The sequence below is a fragment of the Diadema antillarum genome, unplaced genomic scaffold (assembly GCF_040938485.1).
Source record: "Diadema antillarum isolate AM-2024a unplaced genomic scaffold, OU_Dant_1.0 seq00000503_RagTag, whole genome shotgun sequence".
Taxonomy (NCBI): domain Eukaryota; kingdom Metazoa; phylum Echinodermata; class Echinoidea; order Diadematoida; family Diadematidae; genus Diadema; species Diadema antillarum.
The window spans coordinates 916671-940571 of NW_027271460.1; the positions used below are offsets into that span (position 1 = coordinate 916671).

The 23901-nt window shown below is 37.5% G+C and overlaps 1 protein-coding gene across 2 annotated transcripts in view; it reads right to left on the reverse strand.

Moving 5' to 3' along the window:
* The window catches only part of LOC139733916 (tyrosine-protein phosphatase non-receptor type 4-like), a 199439-nt gene that overhangs the window by 85959 nt on the left and 89579 nt on the right, over positions 1-23901 (reverse strand). For both annotated transcript variants that reach the window (XM_071644730.1, XM_071644729.1), the window contains exons 3-4: positions 12917-13073; positions 6849-6966 (exon numbers count right to left, since the gene is read on the reverse strand). In XM_071644730.1, coding sequence (XP_071500831.1) covers positions 6849-6966; positions 12917-13073 — 275 coding nt within the window. The remainder of the gene's footprint in view (positions 1-6848; positions 6967-12916; positions 13074-23901) is intronic.

Sequence of the window (23901 nt, forward strand, 5' to 3'; positions counted from 1 at the left end):
TCTACCTTGTAACCCCCTACTTTTGTGATTTAGGCCTAGGCCTAAATCATCTAAGACTTGGACTAGACTTGGTTGACCAGAATTTATGTGGATGAAAGACAGACAGACAGACAACTAGGATTACCTCCCTTTCAGACTAGAGACTTCTCATACCCATATAGGACGTTATTATTTGTCTGAATGCTCATATTTTGAATTGTGGTATATGGATATACACTGTCTCCATATGACATTTATTCATACTTGAATGCTCTTGTATCTGTAAGTTGTACGAGAAGGCGGGGTCAATTCGCGATGCTCAAAAGGATTAACATAAACTGCCAGATGAATGCACTACTACAAGTATAAACACAAGGTGCAAAGCCCGAACAGCATTTGTACTGCACAAGGGAGTCTTCCCATGAAACAGGTCAGTGCGCAAGGTCTCATGTTGCCATATACCATACATGTACATAGTATCGGAACGTTGTGTCTGAATGCTCTAGTATCAATATGTTGTACATCCATGCATCATATAAATGTATGTTTGCTCGGCGTGAATGGTTACAAATCATTATGCCATATATCCATATGACGTATGGATACTGTGAAGTCAGTTTGCAGCATGAAACTTTGATGCATTAGAACTGCAGCCTCTTCCACGGCGTGAAACTTTCGAGAATTGCCAGCCGCATTTACTGCATTGTGCAGACAAAGACTTTTGAGTGCATTTTACTTTCATGAATCTTGTTCTTCGCAAAATTTTCGAAAGTTTCATGCACACAAAAAGTTCTGGTATTACAGTTTATGATAGCTCGGTGTGTCAGAACACAGCATCACAGAGAAGGGAGAAGACAGAAAGACAGAAAGACAGAAAGAGAGAGAGATGGAGAGATGGAAGGAGGGAGAGAGATCAAGAGAGAAGGAAAGAAAAAAGCTTTTTACACTTGCAAATTTTTGCTTAGCCCCACCGTTGGTACCGGACTTTCGTTAGCCCACTTTCTGTTTACACTTGTTTTTGCCAAAGTGGGCTAGCCCCGATAGTCCCGTACTATCTGGCCCTGCAAAATAGCAGGGTTAGCACCGCAATTGCGGTGCCAAGCAAGCGAGTGTAAACAGAAAGAAAATATAATCCGGGGCTAAACGACGGAGACGAGAAGTCCGACCCCCACTGACCAATCAGAAACGAGGTAATCAAGTGCTGCCAGTGCGTGCGTGTACGTGTACAGTGCACAGCGTAATCATGAATATTCATATGGTTTGGAAAGTACGGGACTAAGAAATACGAGTATAAAAAGGTCAATTTTCTCCTTAGCCCCGGACAAGAGCTTAGTACGGGACTAATTGGCGAGTGTAAAAAGTTGAAAAAATTGGTACTGGACTAACGATAGTCCTGGGTCAGAGACAGTACGGGGTTAAGAAACACAAGTGTAAAAAGGGCCAAAGAAAGAGAGGGAGAGGGAGCCAGCTTTACACTGTATCAATTACAGGGGAATTATCTAGGGGGAAATAGTTGTCTGTCTGGACATGAGCCTAATCCCCTGGGCCTTGTGATATCAAATTCAAAGCCCTATACAGTTACAGCTATGAAATTTTAATGCATGAAGAACTGGTTTTAAAAACCATGTTATTTGAGATGGCTGATAATGCAAAATCTCATCTATATATTCTAATCACTTACAGGTGTAGGATCATGCAATTAAAAGAAAATTGCGAACAATGGCTGATAAAATGTGTATACCTTGTCAAGTGCAAACAATGTCATAATTAGTAACAATTTCTACTATAATCACATTTCACCAAAGTAAATATTGAGGGTGCGAATGAGTTGCAAAATATTTGAGGTTTGGACCTATTTTTGTTTTCTCTTTTGTCATGTTCCCCTAAGTATACATTTTGCATGCTCTATATCTTCTAGGAACAAAGGCAAAGCCAAATATGAAAATCCATTTATTTCCTGGATTGTTCGCAATCAAATCCCATATCTACAGGGATCCTTTCAACCTTTTTCAGGTGTTTACTTTATGTAAACCTGAAAATTAAAAAGTAATAAGAAGAATGAAAGGGAAAAAAACCCAACATAGCTGGTGTTTGTTCAGGTCTACGTAACTCGTTGAGGACAGACTGATTTTGCTACAATATATGCATTTCCCATAGACACTTGCCCGAGTATACTTGGCACTCCTCAACTGGTTAAACTGGAATTGATAACATTCCTTAATGAGAGCATGGGGAGGAAAAGTACACATTTGTGACAGTGTAAAACCAGAATGTTCACGTGCATTTTAATTTCGTGAATTTTGAAAGAGCTGAGATTCGCGAAATTAAAATGCATACCAAAGTTCTTGCCTACACGATATGCATCAAATGCCGGTACAAATTTGTGAAAAATCTATGTCGCGAAAAAGGCAGTTGGCTCCAATTCGCGAAAATTTCATGCCACAAAAAATATTTTGTTTTACAGTATTTCCTTTCTTCTGGTGCTTTCCCTGAATCTACTCTCTGCAAGGAAAGTCTGATTCTCCTGCTGCCAACACAAGAGTAAGAAAGGAGACCAAACAAGCAAAACAAAAGAAAACTAACATAGGCTCAAACAGGGAAAAGATATGTTATCTTTTTCACTTCCTTCCTCGTTCCTTCTCACCTAGTGATGCACCTGTTCCATGCAATATTTCCTGCCTGAAATTTGGTAGCAATCTTAATGTCTCAGCTAGAGGGTCAGGGGTCACAGTCCCTATCTCAGAAAGAGGCTGCATTAACATGACAATTCATATAATTTGGCAAGTTGTAACTCTTGTACCGTTATACCCCGCGGTAAGGTATTGTGGAGCACTACCTTGTTTACTGTAAAACGAGAAATGTTCGTGTGCATTTTAATTTCACAAATTTTGCAAGAGCCAAGATTCGCGAAATTAAAATGCATGTGAAAAGTTCTTGTCTACACTAAAGGCATTGAATGTTAGAGGCAACGCGCATAAATTTCATGCCGCGAAAAAGGCCGTTGGCTCCAATTCACGAAAATTTCATGGCACGAAAAATATCATGCTTTACAGTACTTGATATGTAGTTACATGTAATTCAACAAATTGGTTGACTTAAAGTTGGTACATGTGGTACCAAATTCTAGATCAGATTCTTGGTTCTAAGTTTCACTTCACTGAGTTCTGATGAATCCACACAGCCACAGTGGAAACACATCTGTAGTGTGCCTTTCTCTCCATGCTCTGTTCTTCATTGGTTGGAAGTATTTACTTATTCACTCATTTCCTGTATCTATTTCCACTAATTGATTGGAAATCCCATTCAGAAGTGTAGATTTCAAGAGGGTCAAACACGAACACAAATAAAACATTTTCTTTGCAACAGAAAGGGTTAGCATACATGACACTTTTTATTTTTTTTTAAAATTAGAACATCTTAATTACTTTTAATCAAATTTTGATAAGATTTTCAACGATCTCTTTTCTTTGCTTGGATGCCAACATCATTCTCAGAGAATAGTTAGAATAATGTCTTCATCAAAAAGATTGAACCAATTCTGACACCCTTGCAACTAGTTTGGTTGAAACTCCAGCACCCAATCAGCTCCACAATGCTTGCAGCCTGAGAGGCAAGCTTAACACAGCTTCAAACAATCACAAAAACCACCTAAGATTACATTTCACCATTGGAGATTCTGTTTTGTGACATTTTGTTTCTGCTTTGAAAACTGCCCTCTCACACTGCAGCAAAAATAATGAGAGGGTACCCCCCTTGTGTTTCCTCTCTACCATTTTCTTGGCAGTTGTTCATAAGATACAAAGACAATCCCTTTCAGCTCTTCACCATGTATTGGTTACCATTGTTCTGAAAATGTATTCTCACCAAGTACCTCACAAGTGGGGGGGGGGGGGGGTGGGAGGGGGAAGGGGAACTATCTCAAATAGAGAGTATAGAGCTTTCTTGTTCCGAGTTTTTTGTTCAGTATGGAGCAGTTGATTAACAGAACATAGGTTTTCAGCAACTGGCAATTGGTGAGATAGCTTGCCTCTATTTTCTGATCTCATGGCTCGCCTCAAGTCAGCAATCACAGATTTCAGAGGAAAGAGTTGAAATGAGTACTGGCTCACATGGGAAACCACTGGCTTGGCTTGTCTAGGATGGCTAAAATCCATTTCATAAGGGAGGGGGGGGGGTGGGATAGGCAAATACAGAGCATTTTAAAGAAACAGTGCATTATTTACAAACTAGCCTAATGATTGAAGGGGGAAATCATCCTGAGAAAAAAGAATGCAAACTGTGAGTGACAGGATTTGGAAAATGCCCTGTTATTGCTGGATTTTCCACCGTAAGGGATTATCAGAACAAGTATGTCTATACCACATTATCGTGGTTATATGGGCTGACGGCCATCATTTTCTCCAGTCAATTAGCCTGCTCTCAATTAAAAATAGGGAGGTTAATTACTGGGCCTTGTCAAAAAATATCAAAATGCTCATGTTTTAACAGGGTAAGGTTATATGGTCTTATAATTGAAATATATAACCATACATCTTAAAGGCTCTTCCATTTAGGTTGACTTTCAGAGGTAACTCTTTAAGGTTCATTAACATCAAACAAAAATACTAAAAGATAACAAGAACAATGATATTGGTCAACGTCTTATACAAAATAATGAGGTTACTATATAGTGACAATTCACTTGTCTTCTCCTGGCCTGTACAAATACCATTTCTAATTCCTTTTTCTTTAATATATTATTAGAGAAAAAAAGTCTATCATTTTTTATAGTCATATATTCCATGATAAAACAGAAATTTGGCAACTATGACTCAGTTACAGAAGGCTTGATATATTTGCCAAAACATGGACATGATGGAAATCGTATGTTATGATTATGTACTCGCCAATATAGTCATGATACCAAATGTAAGAGAATGCTGCAATAACGGATCCCCCCCCCCCCCCGTTCTTTCTAGGCTTTACAGTATGTGCAAGTGGTTTCTTGAGGTCCATGCTTTGTTCCCAAGAAATCTAGACATGCAAGATGAAGCATGTCTGCATTTTTCTCTTTGAAAAAGAAAATGTCTTCATAAATGAAAGTGGAAAGTATGAAGAAGCATCCACTTATCTTTGAAATAAGTACCACATACTGACAGAGAATGAGAGAAGAGAGCGCAGGGAAGAAATCTTTGAGCAAACAAGAAGAAATCAGGTGAGGAAATGTCAGGGAATGCCGACGAACTGTCAGCGAGTAATTTCAGCTTGTTCACCTGAACCAATGCCATGTCAGAATCAATCACAGTGTCTACACAACACTGATCAGCTGTGGGCTCTAGGGAAATGCAGCTTGCTGCGTGTTTCCCAGCTCAGCCACTCTCCTCGCGGACTCGCCGACAATTTTCTGATTGTGCAAAGTCATTTGAGTAAGACTTCTTTTAACCAGAGAGCTGTAAATATTACAATGGATAGTGACGGAGCTCAATAATGGTGCTTGTTCAGGTTCTTTATTCTTCCATTTCTTGCATTCAATTTCTGAGTGCATTCACTTGCCATCTACATCACAGACATGACAAGATATATATGATGTAAGTGTGTGTGTGTGGGGGGGGGGGCTTCCATTATGGTCTAGCAGACAAAGCTCTGGACTTTTGACCAATCTTGGGGCAAGGTGCTTCACCAACTCTATGTCCCCCTTGACCCATGAGGAAGGTGAACACCTGGTAATACTGGGGTAATGATAATGGAGGCACCTTCTGGGAGAACAGTGGGTGAAGGAGACCATCATAGTATGGTTGTTGTTGTTGTCATTCTCATTATTATCTTTATTACCATATCATTATCATTATTACTATCTTCATCATCATCATCATCATCAGCAGCAGCCTTATCATCTTCCTCATCATCCTCCTCATCATCCTCATCATCATCAACATTATCATCATCATCATCATCGTCATCGTCATCATCATCATCACCACCACCACCACCATCACCATCATCACCATCATCACCATCATCACCATCATTACCATCATGAATAGATGTCAAGAATACTAGCATGGGCAGTTTGCGTTACACCATGCCATCAGACACAGGGGCATGTCCTGGAAGGGGCCTACAGGAGCAGAACTCGCCCTGGACAATTCTCCAGAACATCCATCCTTTCACAGATGAAGAAGTTGTCGTATATCCATGCTGATCCAGCTGAGACCAATCTCACAATTTAGCAAATGTTTCATGCGAGTTTGAAACATGTTTCCTCTTGAGGTGTGAATTTTCTTCACTTTGTCTTCCTCCACAAATGAAAGGGGGAGACAAATTTAAGAAAATTCATACTTCAACATTCGCCCCTCTGTTTGATATTCTCTTTCTTTCATATTTCCTCTTATCTGTTTGGACTGGGGAGAGGTAGAGAGTATCAGGATTATTTTTAATTTATCTATTTATTTTTTGTTCATAACTTTCCCTCTGCAATATTTCATCACAAAATGTGCAGGCTCATGTTTGTTTGCTCACTAAAACATATGAACATATCGATAAAGCAACAATAAAGTACCACAGTGATGATGTCATATTAAAAGTGTTTTGCAAAAGCTCGGGTTGGAACCAGGTGTGAATATAGTGAGCAACAATATACTGTTCACAGAATGTGATATTTGGGCCAAGTGAAATTGTTTAGAACCAGTTTCCATGGCTTTGAATGGCTCAAACATATCACTTTGGTACTTCAATCTCTTAAGTTTCAAAATCAATGTATTTTGAGAGACACTTTGAGAGAGGGCTTGGTATCTTATATAGCACGACAGTTAAACAAGGACTTCCCTTTATTTCTCTCACTAGAAACACGCTGGCTGGGGAAGAGGAAGTGTGAGGAGAGTATAACTTACTTTCCCTCGAGGAGGTCCTTCTTGAGCTGAAGTACGTACTGATAACGGGTATACTCCTCAAGGAGTTTGCTGGGGTCCGTTACAAAGAACTTAACCTGGAAGTGAAAATACAAGGCCCCTGGAGCACAGACGGGAAGGAAAAGAAAGAGGAAATGAAAATCAGATGGATATTTTAGACACAGATATCTCATACCTGCCAACATTTCAAGATGAGATATCTTACTCGTGGATTGCAAAAATCTTATTTTACATGCAAACTGAAGTTAAAAATCTTACTTTCAGTCAAATCTTCAGAAAATACACATGAAAGGTATATCTAAATATTTTTTTTAAAATCTGATTTCTCTGACAGAAAATCTGATTTTGCTATTTTTAACGGAAAAAATCTCACTGAATCTGATAAAATCTTACTAGTTGGCAAGTATGATATCTCATGCATGACTGGAAAATTGTGTAGGTACATTCACATGAAAGATTACACTAACAGTGGTATCAAATACCACGGTAGTTTGTTGGCACAGTTTTCCTTGGCGAAATGCCATTGTAAAAAAAGCACGGTAATTCATGTGGAATCTTTCTCATTCACGAAATACCGTGGTATTTCAGGTAAGCATTGTGTATGTGCACATGTATGAAAAGACACAGAGTGTGTTTACAAGGTCATGTGAGTAATATACATCGCTGTACAATCGGTGGTAAATGTATTTCATGAAACGATTCACACTAAAATCTCGTATGCATATTTTGTGCAAAGTTTGAACTTAATCCTCAGTACCATGGTATTTAGAGATCACTTGCAGTGTATTTTGTGGTGAATTTGTGTTCACTTACAAAATGCCACGGCAATTCATTTCACCATCAATGTAAATGCACCTATAGTGACACACTCTCCTTATCAGATTTTTTTTTTTCAGGTTCACATCACAAACAAAATATTTGTAAAATACTTAAATGCTTATTATCTGCACTCTACTTCAAGAATGTAATAGATTTATGTGCAATGAGTACACCAGAGCTGCTGGAATTCTTCATGTAGCTACTAAACCAAAAAATATATTCGTACTGTAAAAGTGGATATTTTCGCATGAGTAAGTTTTCGCGCTTGGCCCGATAATGTGAATTTCGCGTGTTTTTAATTCCGCGGAATTAGGATACGAACTACTGGAACATATGGCATGCAAAAATATTCATGTGCTTTTACTTTCGCACTAGCTTCTGCTTGCGCGAAATGCGCAAATATTTTCCCACCGCGAAAATTTCCACTTTTACAGTATGCACACACAGAAACACACACAAGCCCACCACAACTGGAAACTGGCTAATTAGGTGGGAATTTGGTAAAAAGTAAAGCAAACATTTTGCATCAAGACCAACTCTAATACAGGGGCTACCAAGATCAAATCATTTAACATCATTTTCTATGTAAATGTAAATGAATCATTCAAGGCATTCACAATGCACAATTTATTCAATGTTGCTGTTTGATAATTTGTCTCAGTGTTCTTATCTGTCATTTGTATAACTCAAGAAGTCATTGCATTAAAGGGGCATAGTCCCGGTAGTGTAGAGGGCGCTGTTGATGACACTGCTGATCACTATTAGCATTGATACTAAAATTACCGAAGTTGAGCTGTCATCAAGAGTAAAGTGCGTAGGTGTTGCTAAGTAACGTTGCCTTCGTTGTCTTCTCTGCGCAACGCGCAGTCTGTAGTAATGCCAGGGTGCGTGCGTATGTGCTTCTTATTATGACATCACAAAAGAAGTTTGCTAAAGCTGTCATCCCCCTCAGCCGAATCATGAGCCGAACTGTGATCGGACCACTGACTACAATGAATCGGACTTCTTCGGACCCGGGGAAGTGGGCCAAAGCGTAAGCGCTAAAGAGGAGTCGATAGCGTAGGTCTCTATAGGAAACTTGCGCCATGCGCCCTCGTACGCATTTGACTATAACACGGGGACCATGCACCTTTAAACATACACTGTACAACTGACGTCAAATCATTACTGTCGAATGGTTTATGTCTGTTTACTCAATTAGTCAACATTTATGCTTACGTGTTCAAACAGGTTTTTGAGTGACAGCTTCCGGAGTGTCTTAAATTTGAGGCTACAGTTGAATGTGAAATATTCTATTCAGGCATTAAAGCCACTATTTATCATTTGCTGATGAAAAAAAAAACAGCTTAATAGCTTTAAAATAGTTCTCAAACGTGAGTTAGGGACAGAAACATCCGTAACATCAAAATGTTAATCAGTATAATCAATGTTTAGTAATGTTAAGTGTACAAAATGTGAACAATAGTTTTATTAAATAGAATATATACCGTCTACAGTTACGGCTTTATTGAGAAATCTAGTGATATCTCCTTACATTTACGGCTTTATTGCCAAATTTATATATGGTAGAATATTTTCTGATACAACTGAACAATAAATATGCATCAAATGTGATAATTTAAACATTTTTTTAATCACTGCTGCCAATGGTAAACAGTGGCTTTAAGCATTCCTTTGTCTTTAAGAAACTTTATGCACAAGCAACTTCAGTCTTCCAGCTGGCAAAGTTAATGTCTAATGCAACAAAAATTTGACAAGATTCATAAGAAACTTATTACGGGATACCTAAAAAAGTCTCATATCATGGGCCGAATATTAATTCATAATTCATCATCCCTTGCCCATAACTACACTCTCCAGAACTCTTGTACTGCAAGTGCTATTGTTTTGGTCTCACTAAGATTAAAAATAAATTACAGCCTGTAGGAGGCATCACATATTATCATGTCTTCTCCAGACATGATGTATTAAGGCTGGGTGGAATTTGGTCGTCTCTAGCAAGACTGAATAATGAGCCACAGTACTTTGCTTCCCCGTTCAAAAGATCTTGAAAGTTTATACCACAGTATCCATGCTCTACAACATAAAACACACATCATCTATGATATCAAATGAATTTACAGCAATATATTCCATCTAAATCATGACAATGTCTATAGCGCAGTTATACATTGTTTTTGCAATCTTCTTTGCTTGCGCCTCTAGTCCAAGACAAACCCCACTTTTCTGCTCCATGATTATGATTGCACATCGAGATATCTATTCCACTTCACCAATTTCATATCTAAGGCATAAATGAGCTTAGAGACTGTAGTCAAATGAAAGTTGAGAGAAATATAGAGAATCCTGTGCCCGACAAATAATCTCTTGACTTTGTCCAGATCTGGATTACTGGAGAGATCGATTCTTCCTTCATATCCTACCAGCCACATCTCAGACTCAAGGAGCAGGATGCACAGGTAAAACCTAATCTACTCTTTTTCCTCATTTGAGGCTTTTCGCTCAGAATCTACACCACATACATGGTGTCTACTGTGGTAATTCTTTTTTTCACCCTCTCCCCCAATAAAAGTCTATTTTTCATATCCAATTTCAAAATTAATTCAAATTTTCAGGATATCTGTCGTCATCCGATCTGTGAGATGAGCTAGGATGGCGGTCGGGGAGTTCCTTGCTGAAACCGTACGAACATTACTTTTTGCTGGAGATTCATACCCACAGATTATCACATGTGAAACCCAAAAGTACAAAGCATTCTCCTGCCTAGTCTTGCCTCCAGACATCCTTGTTATTGCCAGATTTTAAGTGATACATGTACATGGTATCATGCTTTACAGCAATGTTGCATTGGTACCGACTGTGATAACCTTAGATACATGGCAAAACAAATATACCACAAACGATCCTGACTTTCGCATGAATCCCATCAGAAAATATATTCTGAATAATTTCTGAATCATATCAACACTAAAAGGTGTTGTTAGTTTCTCAACAACAACAACAACAACAACAAAGAGTCTGAAGGGCTACAAACTAATATGGGGTACATCAGTGACACAACTGAATTCTCCTAGCTCTAAATTTGTCTGAGAGCAGAGAGAGGGAGTTGATCAAACTGGAAAGGAAAGTTTGAGGTTTTTAATTTTTCTTTGTTGTGGTTTGGATTGTCATCAAAGAGGAGGGATTGTCACTGAAGGTATAGTACCAATATTTCAAAATCCTCCTATATTCCTGAAAATATATGTGTATATTTCCATGTTATGTTCTGTACATATTATACATATATGTCTACGTTTGTGCATTTTTAAGAGATGTGAAATAAATGTAAATTGAATTGAACTTTACATCACAAACACTATATGAGCCAAAGTTCTTCTAAATTGAGTTAAAAATGGATAAGATTGAATTGACAAGGTGTTTTTTTTTTTCTTATTTGGGGGTTATAATGCATTACCATAGTAACGCACTTCCCAGTACTATTGAAACGTGTCTTACACAACTTTACATTGAGTCTTTCTTTTGTGTGCCATTTATTTACCTTTTTTTTTTTTTTTAATGAATCACTGAAAAACTGGAGAGGCAATTCCATCTAAAATCCTTTTCCCTGATTAGGGGGCCAAAATGTGCTGTTACCATGGCAATGCACTTTCCACTGCTGTGATAAAATGTCTTCCACAACTACATGTAAGTTCAACATGTGCACTAAATTTCTTTTTGAATCACTCAGAAACTGGAGAAGTAGTTTAACCCCCAATATTTGAAACAGACTGACGTACCAACAGCCCTACTGACCTATCACGTCCTAATTCCTATTACCCTTCCAAACTTCGTTTAGACTTCGTTTGAACTTCATGGGGCATAATTACTGCGGCAGTGTGGCTGTTTTGTCACTGAAATGTTGATAGTGCTTCACCACTGCAGTGAAATAGGACACTCTTGATATAGAGCCAACCTCCACTGCAACACTAGAGGTTCAACAACCCTTGTGTTTGTTAGTCTGGAGTACTGGTTTTTTTTCCTCCCCTGAAACACAAGAAACCAAAACACTTGAGCAGAACAATTGCAAGTCTGCATGTGTTTGTATAAAGGGAACACACTTCGTCAAATTTTTGAGATTTTTTTACAGTTCAATCTTGGATGATGTAAAGTGTGTGGCGGAAATATTAAACGCTGCACTAACAAAATTAACTGATAACATATCTAGACTCTCAAAGGTATGGGGTTTCAATGTTTGGAAGATAAACTGTTCTTCAGTCTCGCTATCCTCACAGTGATGGACATAAGATATGAAGAAATGAATCTTAGCTAAACACAAGTTTGCAGATTTGAAGTACCAAAAAGTATGGGTTGAACGTCGAGGCCAAAAGAATGTTTTGCTCTCAGACTTACAGTGGACAGTTGAGAACTAATAACATAAACATTAGCTTTCTCGGAAATGGTTATTATCACTGACTGTATACTATCAAATAGTTTTATACAGTAAATAGAACAACAATTTTCACTTTCACCATGTCTGATTAAAGTTTATGTCGACACAAGAAAGAGAGCATGGTGTAAACACGGGATATTTTGATGTGAGGGTATTTTTGTTCAATTTGTACTGCGTGATCAATTGGGACAAAAATCAAAATGTGGAGATTATTTTGTTTACCATAATTTGTCCAAAACAATCAACACTAATATGTAAAATACACGAAAAGTGAGGGAAATCACAATCCCACAAAAATGATCAAACCCAAAAGAGCACAACAAACTACTCATACAAAATTCCACCCTTTCTGTTTTCCATCTTTAAAAAAAATCATTATGACAAATGCATTCTGCCCTCCACTCGAGGAAAAAGGGACTTTTTTTAGATTTCGCATCCACGACGTGGACTGTGACGTGATGAAGTCATTCCATGATATTGCGCATGCTCCAGATTTTCTGGCACATCCAGCGCTAGAATCAAGAACGTGTCTTCAAAGGATTTCATGTCCTCCCAGATTGAGGATGAGCAGCGTGCGCAGCTTGTATTTAGCATGACAATTATGATGTCACCACATTTGTCAAGTCGTACTCACTGTCGACTGAAATCTAAAATAGTTTTACTCTGGTGACGGGAGTCGCCGGGAACGGTTGGCTTGCACATTCGGGCTGCCTGACCGCTGTCATGTCCACACAATCTAAAAGTCCCTAATGAAATGGGGGTGAGTGGCGGTGGGGAGGTTAGTAGGGGAAAGATCACTGACCTTTGACCTGTTTCCTGATGGATTTCCTGGGGTCCAGCCACCTTTTACTGTCCACTGAGTTTTCCATTTCTGTGTAGCGGACTCCAAAGTAGTCACACTCAAGGAGTTCGAGGTGCTCAAAGACCTTGTCCAGTAGATCTTGACCTTTGGCTCTCCTCTGTAAGACAAATATGGAGAAGACGGGGATTGTCAGATCATGACCATCTAGATACTAAGCCATATGAATGACAACTCTTAGTTTCTATCTAGAAACTTCATCCTGTCATTCACTTACAACAATTAAAGTTTGTGCCGTGTGCTGTCACATGATGCATATTAAATGGAAAAACAGAATGGTTCAGCCCTGCTGCAAGAAGTGCTACCCTGCTTTACAGCACACACATATTATGCATATGTGGGACTGTACTATCAATACATGCACATGTTGGGTATTACTGCACAGAATTAAAAAAAACAAACAAACAAACAAACAAAAATCAAACAAACACACAGTACTGCTAGTCAAAATGTTTCAGGTACAACATTAATTTTGAGCCAAAGCCGAAACTATCCCAACTAAAACAAGGCAAACACCAAGCGATTTATGTGGAAATTTGTTAGTATAACATTTTTTTTGTACAAGTTCATTTGGTCTCTTGACCTTTGACCTTATTGGACTTCACCAATATTCGATCTTGACCAGCATCTTTAGGTGAAGTACCTTTGATGTACTTGTACTGTGAATTTGGTGGTTACAGCTCAAAGCTGTGGAAAGTCATAGAGAGTATGTACAGCAAATTGTCAGTGACGCCACTGCTTCTACCGACCAACGACAATGATGACGGAAAAGAGACGCTTACGTCTTGCTTCCCCTATGCAGGCTGGACAAAAACAAGTGCCAGCAAAATGATCTGTTTGAATCAACATGGCCCACATATCCTGGTATACATGTAGCGTATGTTGACTGTGCTAAAAAGACATAGGATGTATTACAAATGAAGTCAGCGTAACTGGCAGTTTTCCTTCCATTAGGCCTATGTTACAATGGTTGTAGTCCCATTCACACTAAAAAATGTCATAGCATGGAAAAGGGAGGTTCAGATAAACATACTGCATACAACTGTATCAAATTGCTTTCATTTTTGTTTTGTTTTGCTTTGTTTTCTAACAGCACATTCCATGAATGCAAAAACTAGATGCGTACAATAGGACCATGAATTCTGGATATCTGAAGTTTGAGGAATCGCTTGAATGAATGAATGAATGAAGATACGCTCAGTACTGCAAAACCAGAAATTTTTGTGCGCATGAAACTTTCACCTTCTCATAAGGAACTGAGGTTTGTGAAAGTAAAATGCATGCAATTTTTTTGCTCTACACAATGCATTGGCAGGACAGTGGGCAATTTGCAAAAGTTTCATGCAGTAAAAAAAAACAAAGAAAGCTACAATCGGGAGAGTTTCATGAAGTGAAAAAGACCATCTGCTCAAATTCACAAAAGTTTCATGCTGTATATCTGGTTTTACAATTACAGTAGGCCCTGGAAACTAAGTAATTTGTTGGAAAGGGAAGCAAAATATCACATGCTCCTGTCACCAAGTATTTTATCCCTCTTTGAATTTCATTTTTTTGGTTTTTTTATGGTGTAAGGGGAATAAAGCACCCATTCCCTTCCGACAATCTGAAGAAGTGACACATCAGTCTTCCTGATGGAAGTGAGAAAACTGGAGCAGGGATCTGCTTTTATTTCCTGCTTCATGCAAGTTTAGCACCATGAGACATTTTAGGAGCACAATATAGAGGAAATGCCCAATGGGTGGCTATGATATTCTTACATCCAGTGTGATCACAAACATTTATCAACAGTATATTTCACTCTTTCCCATTTTTCATGCCCTAGTGAACTTTCTAGTACCCTGTATTCACACACACACACACACACAACCCTGAAATTAACCATTTCTGAAACTCAATTTTGCAACTTGATGCAAAAACTGTTATATCACGTGTGTGGACACACACGCACACAAAATGGTTAATTCTCATGATCCACATTGCGATGCAAAAATCTGTCCCATTTGATTTTTTCTTTTATCGTGATAATTTGCTCTGCATGGTATGTGTGAACAGCAAGTGAAGACTGTAGCCAGCCTTTAAATCCCATAATGCAACTTGCCACAGTTGGTCAGCACACACGGATGCCTGGGGTCACAATCCGGTCACTCTTGACTTATTCTCTTTTTCTTTTTTTTTAACTCGCATGATAATTTGTCAGTATCTGTGAAGAGTAGCAAGTAAATTTATGCTTGCTTCGCGATGAACAAGCCTACATTGTACACGATAATTCCTGTGTGTGTGTATGCAGCTTGTAATGGCTATATTTTTGTGTTCAGGGATGTTCTACAGCAACATGTGGAATGTTACATTCTTGTCTATGTTTTTCCATGTATTATACACCTGTATCTATTAAAAACAAAATGTGAGCTACTGATCACTGAATGTTTTTATGGAATTTTTCGCAGGGCTTATTACAGATTCTGTGCAATACATTTTCTATTGAGATAACAATTTCAAGCACAGACACATCAGAAATATAAGAGAAGAAAATTACAAAAGAAGGGCAGAGGGGAAAATGCATAGAAGGTACATTGTAACAGAAAAAAAGCACAAAGAAGGAATAATGACCCCCCCAAAAAAAAAAAAAAAAAAAAAATGGGAGAGGAGAGTGCCGAACAATGTTACTATGAAAAAAAGAAAAAGAATAAGAGACACAAAGAATGAAATTTAAACAGGAAATGGCTGAAAACAAAAGATTGAAGAAAAGGAGGTACTTGGAAACATGAATTCAGAGCGTCTCAAACCACATGTTTCTCTTCAAGTATACAACTCTTGACAGAAAGAGTAGCAGACATAATAATATTAAGAAAAAAAAAGAGGTCTCCTTTGTCCAATAAAATTGTGGTTTAGAGTCACAAAGAATTTTGCCAATTCCCTGCACAAAGACCCTCTTTTTTAAAAATTCAGTTCAATGTGCCCCTTGGTGGTTCATGTGGATACAAAAAAGGAATCTGTCATGACATTTTCACCATTTCAGAAGGCCCCATAAGATCAATTAGCAGTTTAACCTATGTAGTAATATACTTCCGTCTAGACATAACTTGTGAAAACTCCGCTACATTGTACCAGAAGAGGGTGAAAGGCAAAGTCACTGTGTGATTTCAAAGTGGTGAGGCTTCATGCATAAAATGGCATATAATGTAAGCCAATCTAAATCCCTTTCTGTATGAGAAGTAACTCTCCTTGCCATTAAACAGTTTTCTACAATGTAATAACCAGCTTTTGAGGTACCTAATCTCCCAAGAGAGCATGAACTTATAATGACATAGTAATTCTTTTATTTCAATACTGACCACACACTAAGAAGAGCAAATTAAAATGGCTTACTGTCAGCAAATCAATTCCCAATTTTGCTCAATTTTGATGGTATACAATAAGACTGTCAACTTTAAATATCAATTCCAGCATTGGTAATACAGCTACATTTCATTAAAAAGTGGCAAATTACATTGTTCTACAGATACAGTATATTGGTACACAATTATATGCTGAGATGACAAACAACATAAACCAAATTCTTACAACCTTGCTCTACGAGGTGCATGCCAAAAAGCATGGGAATATGCAATGGGCACGTATATGGGCGAACATGTAGGTGAAATTTGTTTTCATTCTGAAGAACACTAGGACAAAAGTCAGAAGGGCAAAATTGTCATCTTTAAAGGCCTACTCTATTATGAGTCTATAGTATCTATATTGTATGAGATGTCATTCATTCAATTGTGCATTACAAGTAAACTTTTAAAATTTCTTCTTTTTTTCCCCCAGCAATATGTTTCCAGGCGCCCTTTAAGCACATTGTTAAATAGTAACAACTTTGGACTTTGTCTCAGACACTCAATGTCAGTACATTAGGTTTTGGAAAGCGTGTCATACAATGTGGCTCTATGTCACTCTCTTGTGGACATGGCTGTTCAAAGACCTCGGGCAAATCTCACTGAGATGTTTGCGATTGTGACAATAACTGCCTTTATCACAGCAGCAACTTAAATGCTTGTGACTGATTGGTTGCTTCCTAGCTGTTCCCATGGTGACTGCTGTCATGGCAACTTTCAGTAATCATCTATGTGAAAAGGGCGCCTGGTGCATAGAGCAAATATGATACTAATTTTCAGAGGAGAGTTCACAGAAATATGGCTATCTAATGGGTAATCAGTAAAGACTTAACTCAAATTTTTTACGAGACACAAGCAATCACATGATAACTCATACAACCTTTTGTTTGAAAAAGGATCATCACAGAGTTCAATTCCTCCAAACAAACTTGACAGATCCAATATGATTCTTCATCCCACTTCAAATTTAGCATGATATGCCATATATTTAGTGAGTCTAATATTTCATGAATCAGGAATTTCTGACAATTTAGTCAGTGATTAAATATGCATCGCAGAGTACAGTAATGAAAAGATAATTTTATGTACAATTTGTAAATGTGCATGCTGCATTAAAATGTCGGCATCACAGTTGATATGTTCACATGATATTAAATTCATGAATACCAACCAACTCATGAAATTCACAAAACTTAAAAATTCTGTGAAATATATAGCATTTATACAATGAAACATTATCAGCACCAACCAAGAAGTGGTATCTGGTGTGGTATCGAACAGAATAAGGCCCTTTAACCTGAGAGGCACTCTGTCGACCATGTTTATATTCATAGTCTAGTGGGTTGGGGCCCCATGTATAATTCATTTCATAAGCAGTAAATGGATGCAAAATGATACACTTGGGTTTTCAGAAGGAATTGAAAGGTAGCTTCTTTGTCCTCACAAAATAGCCAAAAGCTATTAAACATTCTTTTAGTTTCCTTCCAATGTGGTGAATTCTTTACTTTCATGCAAAAAACCTTGTCTTTTTTTTTTCTTCTCTGTTCTGATAAGAACCTAAGCAAATCTGTGAAGTATGCATTGTGACTTAAACATACAATGTCATTGCTTTATGGCAAGAACTATTTGTTGAGAACTTTGCTGTTTGTTTAGCAATAACAGGATTTGACTTACTGTAAAACTAGAAATGTTCAAGTGCATTTTAACTTTGACAATATCATGAGCAAAGATTTGCGAAATCAAAATGCACATGAAATTTCTTGTCTACACTATTGTATGCATTGAATACCGGTGCCAATCTGCAAAAATATTAAAGGGGATAAAACACAGGTCAGCTTAATGATCAACACAAAATGGACAACCACTTAAGACCATTTGAAGCCACGTTATGTCAGTAAATAAACTAATGTGTTCTTTCCTGTTTGAGATAGAATCTTATCAATTCAGAAACTTCAGACCTTTAAGTGTATTTTCATGTATTTATGCTTCCACATTATTAATGTATGCTACATTGTACATATGTGTTCCATGAACTTTGTGCTTTCAAATTATTTTAGTATACTATTTTACCTTTTTATGAGGTGAACACAGATAAAAGTACAGAAAATATATGATTAAAGAAAGCATACTTTTGGTACATAAATCTCAAGGTATAAGGTCATGAGGGAAAGACTTAAAGGACAAGTTCACCTTCATAAACATAAGGATTGAGAGAATGTAGCAATATTAGTAGAACACATCATTGAAAGTTTGAGGAAAATCGGACAATCCGTTCAAAAGTTATGAATTTTTGAAGTTTTTGTGCAGTAACCGCTGGATGAGAAGACTACTGCAGTGTGTGAAAAACTTAGATGTCACATGCGTACAACACTATAAGGAAAATATAAAGAGAATTTCACAAAATTTCATCTTATGAAAAAAGTACACATTCCCCCGACTCGTTACCGACAAATGTTATGGGTAATATTATTCCCCCTGCCTTTAGAAAGAGGCAAGTCAAGTGCTCTTTTATTATGCGAAAAAAGTGAAAATATGTTGAATTTTATTTTTATTTTCTTTATACTGTTGTACGCATATGACTCACAAGCGGTAGTAGTCTCCTCAGCCAGCGGTTCCAACACAAAAATTTTAAAAATTCATAACTTTTGCATCGATTGTCCAATTTTCCTCAAACTTTCACTGATGTGTTCTACTAATATTGTTGCATTCTCTCAATCCTTATGTTTATGAAGGTGAACTTGTCCTTTAAGTCACATGCCATTCTCAGATTTTTACTTTTTGTACACAGAGACACTGTGTAACAAACGGGTACCATTGTTGGCTTCTGTGACCTCATCAAATAGGAAGGAAAGACCCAAGGAATGTATATTTTTCTATTTGACCTGCATCCATCAGACACGTAATACATCCATGTGCAAATCATTTGAACCCCTCCCCCCCCCCCCCCCCCCCGTACGTTCACACAACGTTTGTCATATAATATTTAAAGTTTAAAATTTTGATGCTTGGCTCGTACAGTTCCGCCTGCGATCAACATCACAGGATGAGCGCGCTCATATGCGCTCGATTACGCTCAGTGCGTGGCGATCACTTGCGCGCGCGCTCATCCTTGTTTACAAATTTGAACACGGCGTTTCATCGCATAGCCACAAATCGTAAGAGCGCCAGCTGTTGGCGTACTCGCGAGTAGTAGTACATTGTTCCCTTGTTCCGTACGTGTACGAACACGTGTATTCGTCCGTCCACTGTCATTCTATAATCTTGCGTTTCAGTACACGAATGCTTTTATTTGTGTGTGTGTGTGTGTGTGTGTGTGTGTGTGTGTGTTGCGTTCAATTGGCCCCTTCTTTTCCATTTTTCTTTCGGATTTGTATTTTACTTTTGCTAACTGATGGTGGCCAATTTACACCTCATATTATTTCTGTCACCAAAAAGGAAGGTCAAATCCTCTTCCTTTTCTCGCATTAAAGTCGGCGCGAGAGTACTCACTTGTTGTTTTAAAGTTCGTGTGACTTTTACCACTGTTATTCTCAGTGTCTGTTAATTGTACTCTCTTCGTTCTTGCACTCGCAGTACGATTGCGAGCAGATGCACACACACAATTACGCTCTTTGCAAAATCGACAAGATAATCATAATACTAGTAATATTGACAAGAAAGCGTGTCAGAAATGCAACAATAATAGATTCGGTAGCAACATTTCGAACCATCGCTCTTACCATAACCATGCAGCGCTCGACACTAACGGTGGCTAAAAACGCACATCGGGCCACCAAAATTTTGGAAATGAAGATTTTCCCCCAGAATAGTCGGATGTTTGCCTTTACTTTTGGAAGTGAACAGCTGTAACAATCGGCTCCGTCAGAACCTAAAATAAATGTCAGATGTTTGCTTTTAATTTTGGAAATGAATAACGGTAATATTCGATTCCGGCCGTATGATAATAAAATAAAATTAATGTCGGATGTTTGCTTATACTTTTGAAATCGAATAATGATAAGATTCAACTCCGTACGGTGCTAAAATTAAAGTCAGATATTTGATTTTGCGTTCGGAAATGAATAAGGATAACATTCGGCTCCGGAAGATGCTGATATAAATGTCAATGTTTGCTTTGACGTTCGGAAATGATTAAAGATAATAATATTATTCAACTCCGTAAGATGATAAAATAAATGCCGGATATTTGCTTTTACTTTCGAAAGTTAATAGCAATAACATTCGGCTTCGGAAGATGCCAAAATACATGTCAGATGATTGCTTTTACGTTCGGAAGTGAATAGCAGTAATATTCTGCTCCATACGATGTTAAAATAACTGTCAGATGTTTGCTTTAAAATTTCGAAATGAATAACGGTAACATTCAGCTGCTTTATGTTTGATATTTGCTTTGACGTTCGGAAATGAATAACAATAATATTCAAACTCCGTATGATGATAATGTCTGATGTTTGCTTTTATGGCCGAACGTAAATAGCAATAACATTCAGCCCCGTATGAATGTCGAATTTTTGTTTTGGGCATTCGGAAATAAATAACAAAAATATTCAACTCCGTACGATGATCAAATAAATGCCGGATGTTTGATGATATGTTCGAAAGTAAATAGCAATAACATAGCTCCGGAAGATGCTGAAAATGTCAAATGATCCCTTTGACGTTCCGAAATGATAACAATAATATTCAACTCCGTACGATGATTGAATAAACGTTGCATGTTTGCTTTTTTATGATAATAATAATATTCAACTCCGTACGATGATTGAATAAACGTTGGATGTTTGCTTTTACTTTCGAAAGTATAGCAATAACATTCGGCTTTGGAAGATTCCAAAATACTTGTCAGATGATTGTTTTTGCATTCGGAAGTGAATAGTAGTAATATTCTGCTCCATACGATGCTGAGATAACTGTCAGATGTTTGCTTTAAAATTTCGAAATGAATAACAGTAACAATCAGCTGCTTTAGATGGTAAAATCAATGTTTGATGTTTGTTTTGACGTTCGGAAATAACAATAATATTCAAACTCCGTATGATGATAAAATAGATTTATATCTGATGTTTGTTTTTATGGTCGAACGTATATAGCAGTAACATTCAGCTTCGTATATTACTAATGTCGAATTTTTGTTTTTGACATTCGGAAAAAAATAACAAAAATATTCAACTCCGTACGATGATCAAATAAATGCCGATGTTTCCTTCTACTTTCGAAAGTAAAGAGCAATATCGTTCAGCTCTGGAAGATGCTAAAATAAATTTTGAACGATCCCTTTGACGTTCGGAAATGAATAGCAATACTATTCAACTCCGTACGATAACAAAATAAATGTCTGATGTTGGCTTTTGATGATGTTCGAAAGTAAATAGCAATAACATTAGCTCCCAAAGATGCTATAACGAAATGTCGAGTGGGTCCGTTTGACGTTCGGAAATGAATAACGATAATATTTAACTCCGTACGATGAAATGCCGGAAGTTTGCTTTTATGTTCGAAAGTAAGTATAAATAGTAATAACATTAAGCTTCGGAGGATGCTAAAGTAAAATGAAATAAAATAAAATATGTCGAATGCCCCTTTGACGTTCGGAAATGAATAACTTCAACTCCGTATATACGATGATAAAGTGAATGCCGGATGTTTGCTTTTATGTATTAAAGTGAATAGCAATAACATTCGGCTCCGGAAGATGCTAAAATAAGATAAGATGTCGAATGATTCCTTTGACGTTCGGAAATGACTAACTATACGTATGGAACGATGATAAAATAAATGCCGGATGTTTGCTTTTAGTAAATAGCGATATCACTCAGCTCAATTATAGATGCTAAAATAAATAGAGGATGTTTGCTTTCACGTTCGGAAATGAATAACGGCAACATTCGGCTCCGTAAAGGTGCTAAAATAGTAGAAAATGTTGGATGATTGCTTTTACAATCAGAAATGAATAACGGTAACTTTCGGCTCTTTATACAATGCTAAATCAAAATTTAAATGCCGGATGTTTACCAATGTCTGCACAGTATGTTCCCATCAATTTCTAATTTCAAAGCAAGTTTTGATCGTAAGGCATCAACTTTTATAATAATCTATAAGCCTATTTGCTAAATCTTAGAACTCAGAATAAACGGTATACGATTGAACGGTTAGACGTGGGTACCTGTATCAATTCAGGATACTTATTTTCTACAGCGTATATATTATGTTAAGTATAGGACCGATTTAGTTTTTCTTATGTTTTCGTGATTTTTTTTTTTTTTTTCGGGCCACCAGATTTTACTTTCGGGCCGCCAAAAACTTAATCAATGATTTTGGTAACCCGATCGGGCTATATCCCAACCGATGATAGTCGGGCCTACATTTTCACTCTGACACTTGTTTTCAGATTTTAATTCTAAAGTTCTTGTATTTTTCACTGTGCAAAGTACGATAGCGAGCAGAAGCACGCAAATGCGCTCTCTGATTTCTCGACAAAATAATTAGGTTTAGAAGAAAGTACTAAGGTAATTGAACAAGAATCCGTTGCAACATTTTTAACAACAATCTGGGCTCCGTTTCATAAAACTTGTCATCAGTGACAAGTTGTCATAGATGTGACAAGCTACTGAAATCCTTGCATCTGATTGGCTGAGAGCAATTTTGTCATAGAAATGTGGCAGATGTCACTGATAACAAGTTTTATGAAGCGGACCCCTGATCATTATTGAATATTATACACCTTATTTTATGACACGTAATTCTTTTTTTAGATTTGACTTCTATATAGCGTTAACGTTTCTTTCACTGCTCATGTTCTGACTACCAGTAGGCTGTTTTACTAACCCAAAGGCCTATGTGTGTGTGTGTGTGTGTGTTTTGTTTTGTTTTGTTTGTTTTGTTTTTGTTAATAGCACAGTTCGGCAGCGAGAAGATGCGCGCAAGTGCGCTCTCTGCATTCAGTGGCCGACAAAATTATCAGGTTGAGAAGAGAGTATTAAAAATTAAAGAGAATCCGTAGCAACATTTTCAAAAATTGCTCTGACCATGATTGTACACCTTACACTATTTTTTGTGACACATGTTTTCCGATTTACTTCAAGCGTTCATGTTTCTTTCACTGTTCATGTTATTTTGAATGTCTGTTTCACTTAGCCATGTTGTGTTCTTTTTTTTCGCGCATTATACGGTAGCGAGAAGATGCGCGCATTTGCGCTCTCTGCATTTTTGACTTCCAGTAGATAATCAGCTTGAAAAGCAGACACAAAAAGCTATCAGAATAAAGCATAAAAAATGACCCACATTCTGTAGAAACATTTTGAGCTATCGTATTTACTATTACAATAGTATATTATTCTGTATGACAATTGTTTTTCATATTGCGATTTTGATGTAGCTTTCATTGGTCATGATGTTCTGCATGATGTTGTTTACTAACCCATATCGGTTCTCAGACGCGAAGCAATAAATACGATAGCGAGCAGATGGCGCGCCTTTGCGCTCTATAGAGTCTGTATTCTCGACTAGGACTATCAGCTAGAGAAGGAGACGTTAAGCCTGTAACGATATTGAACA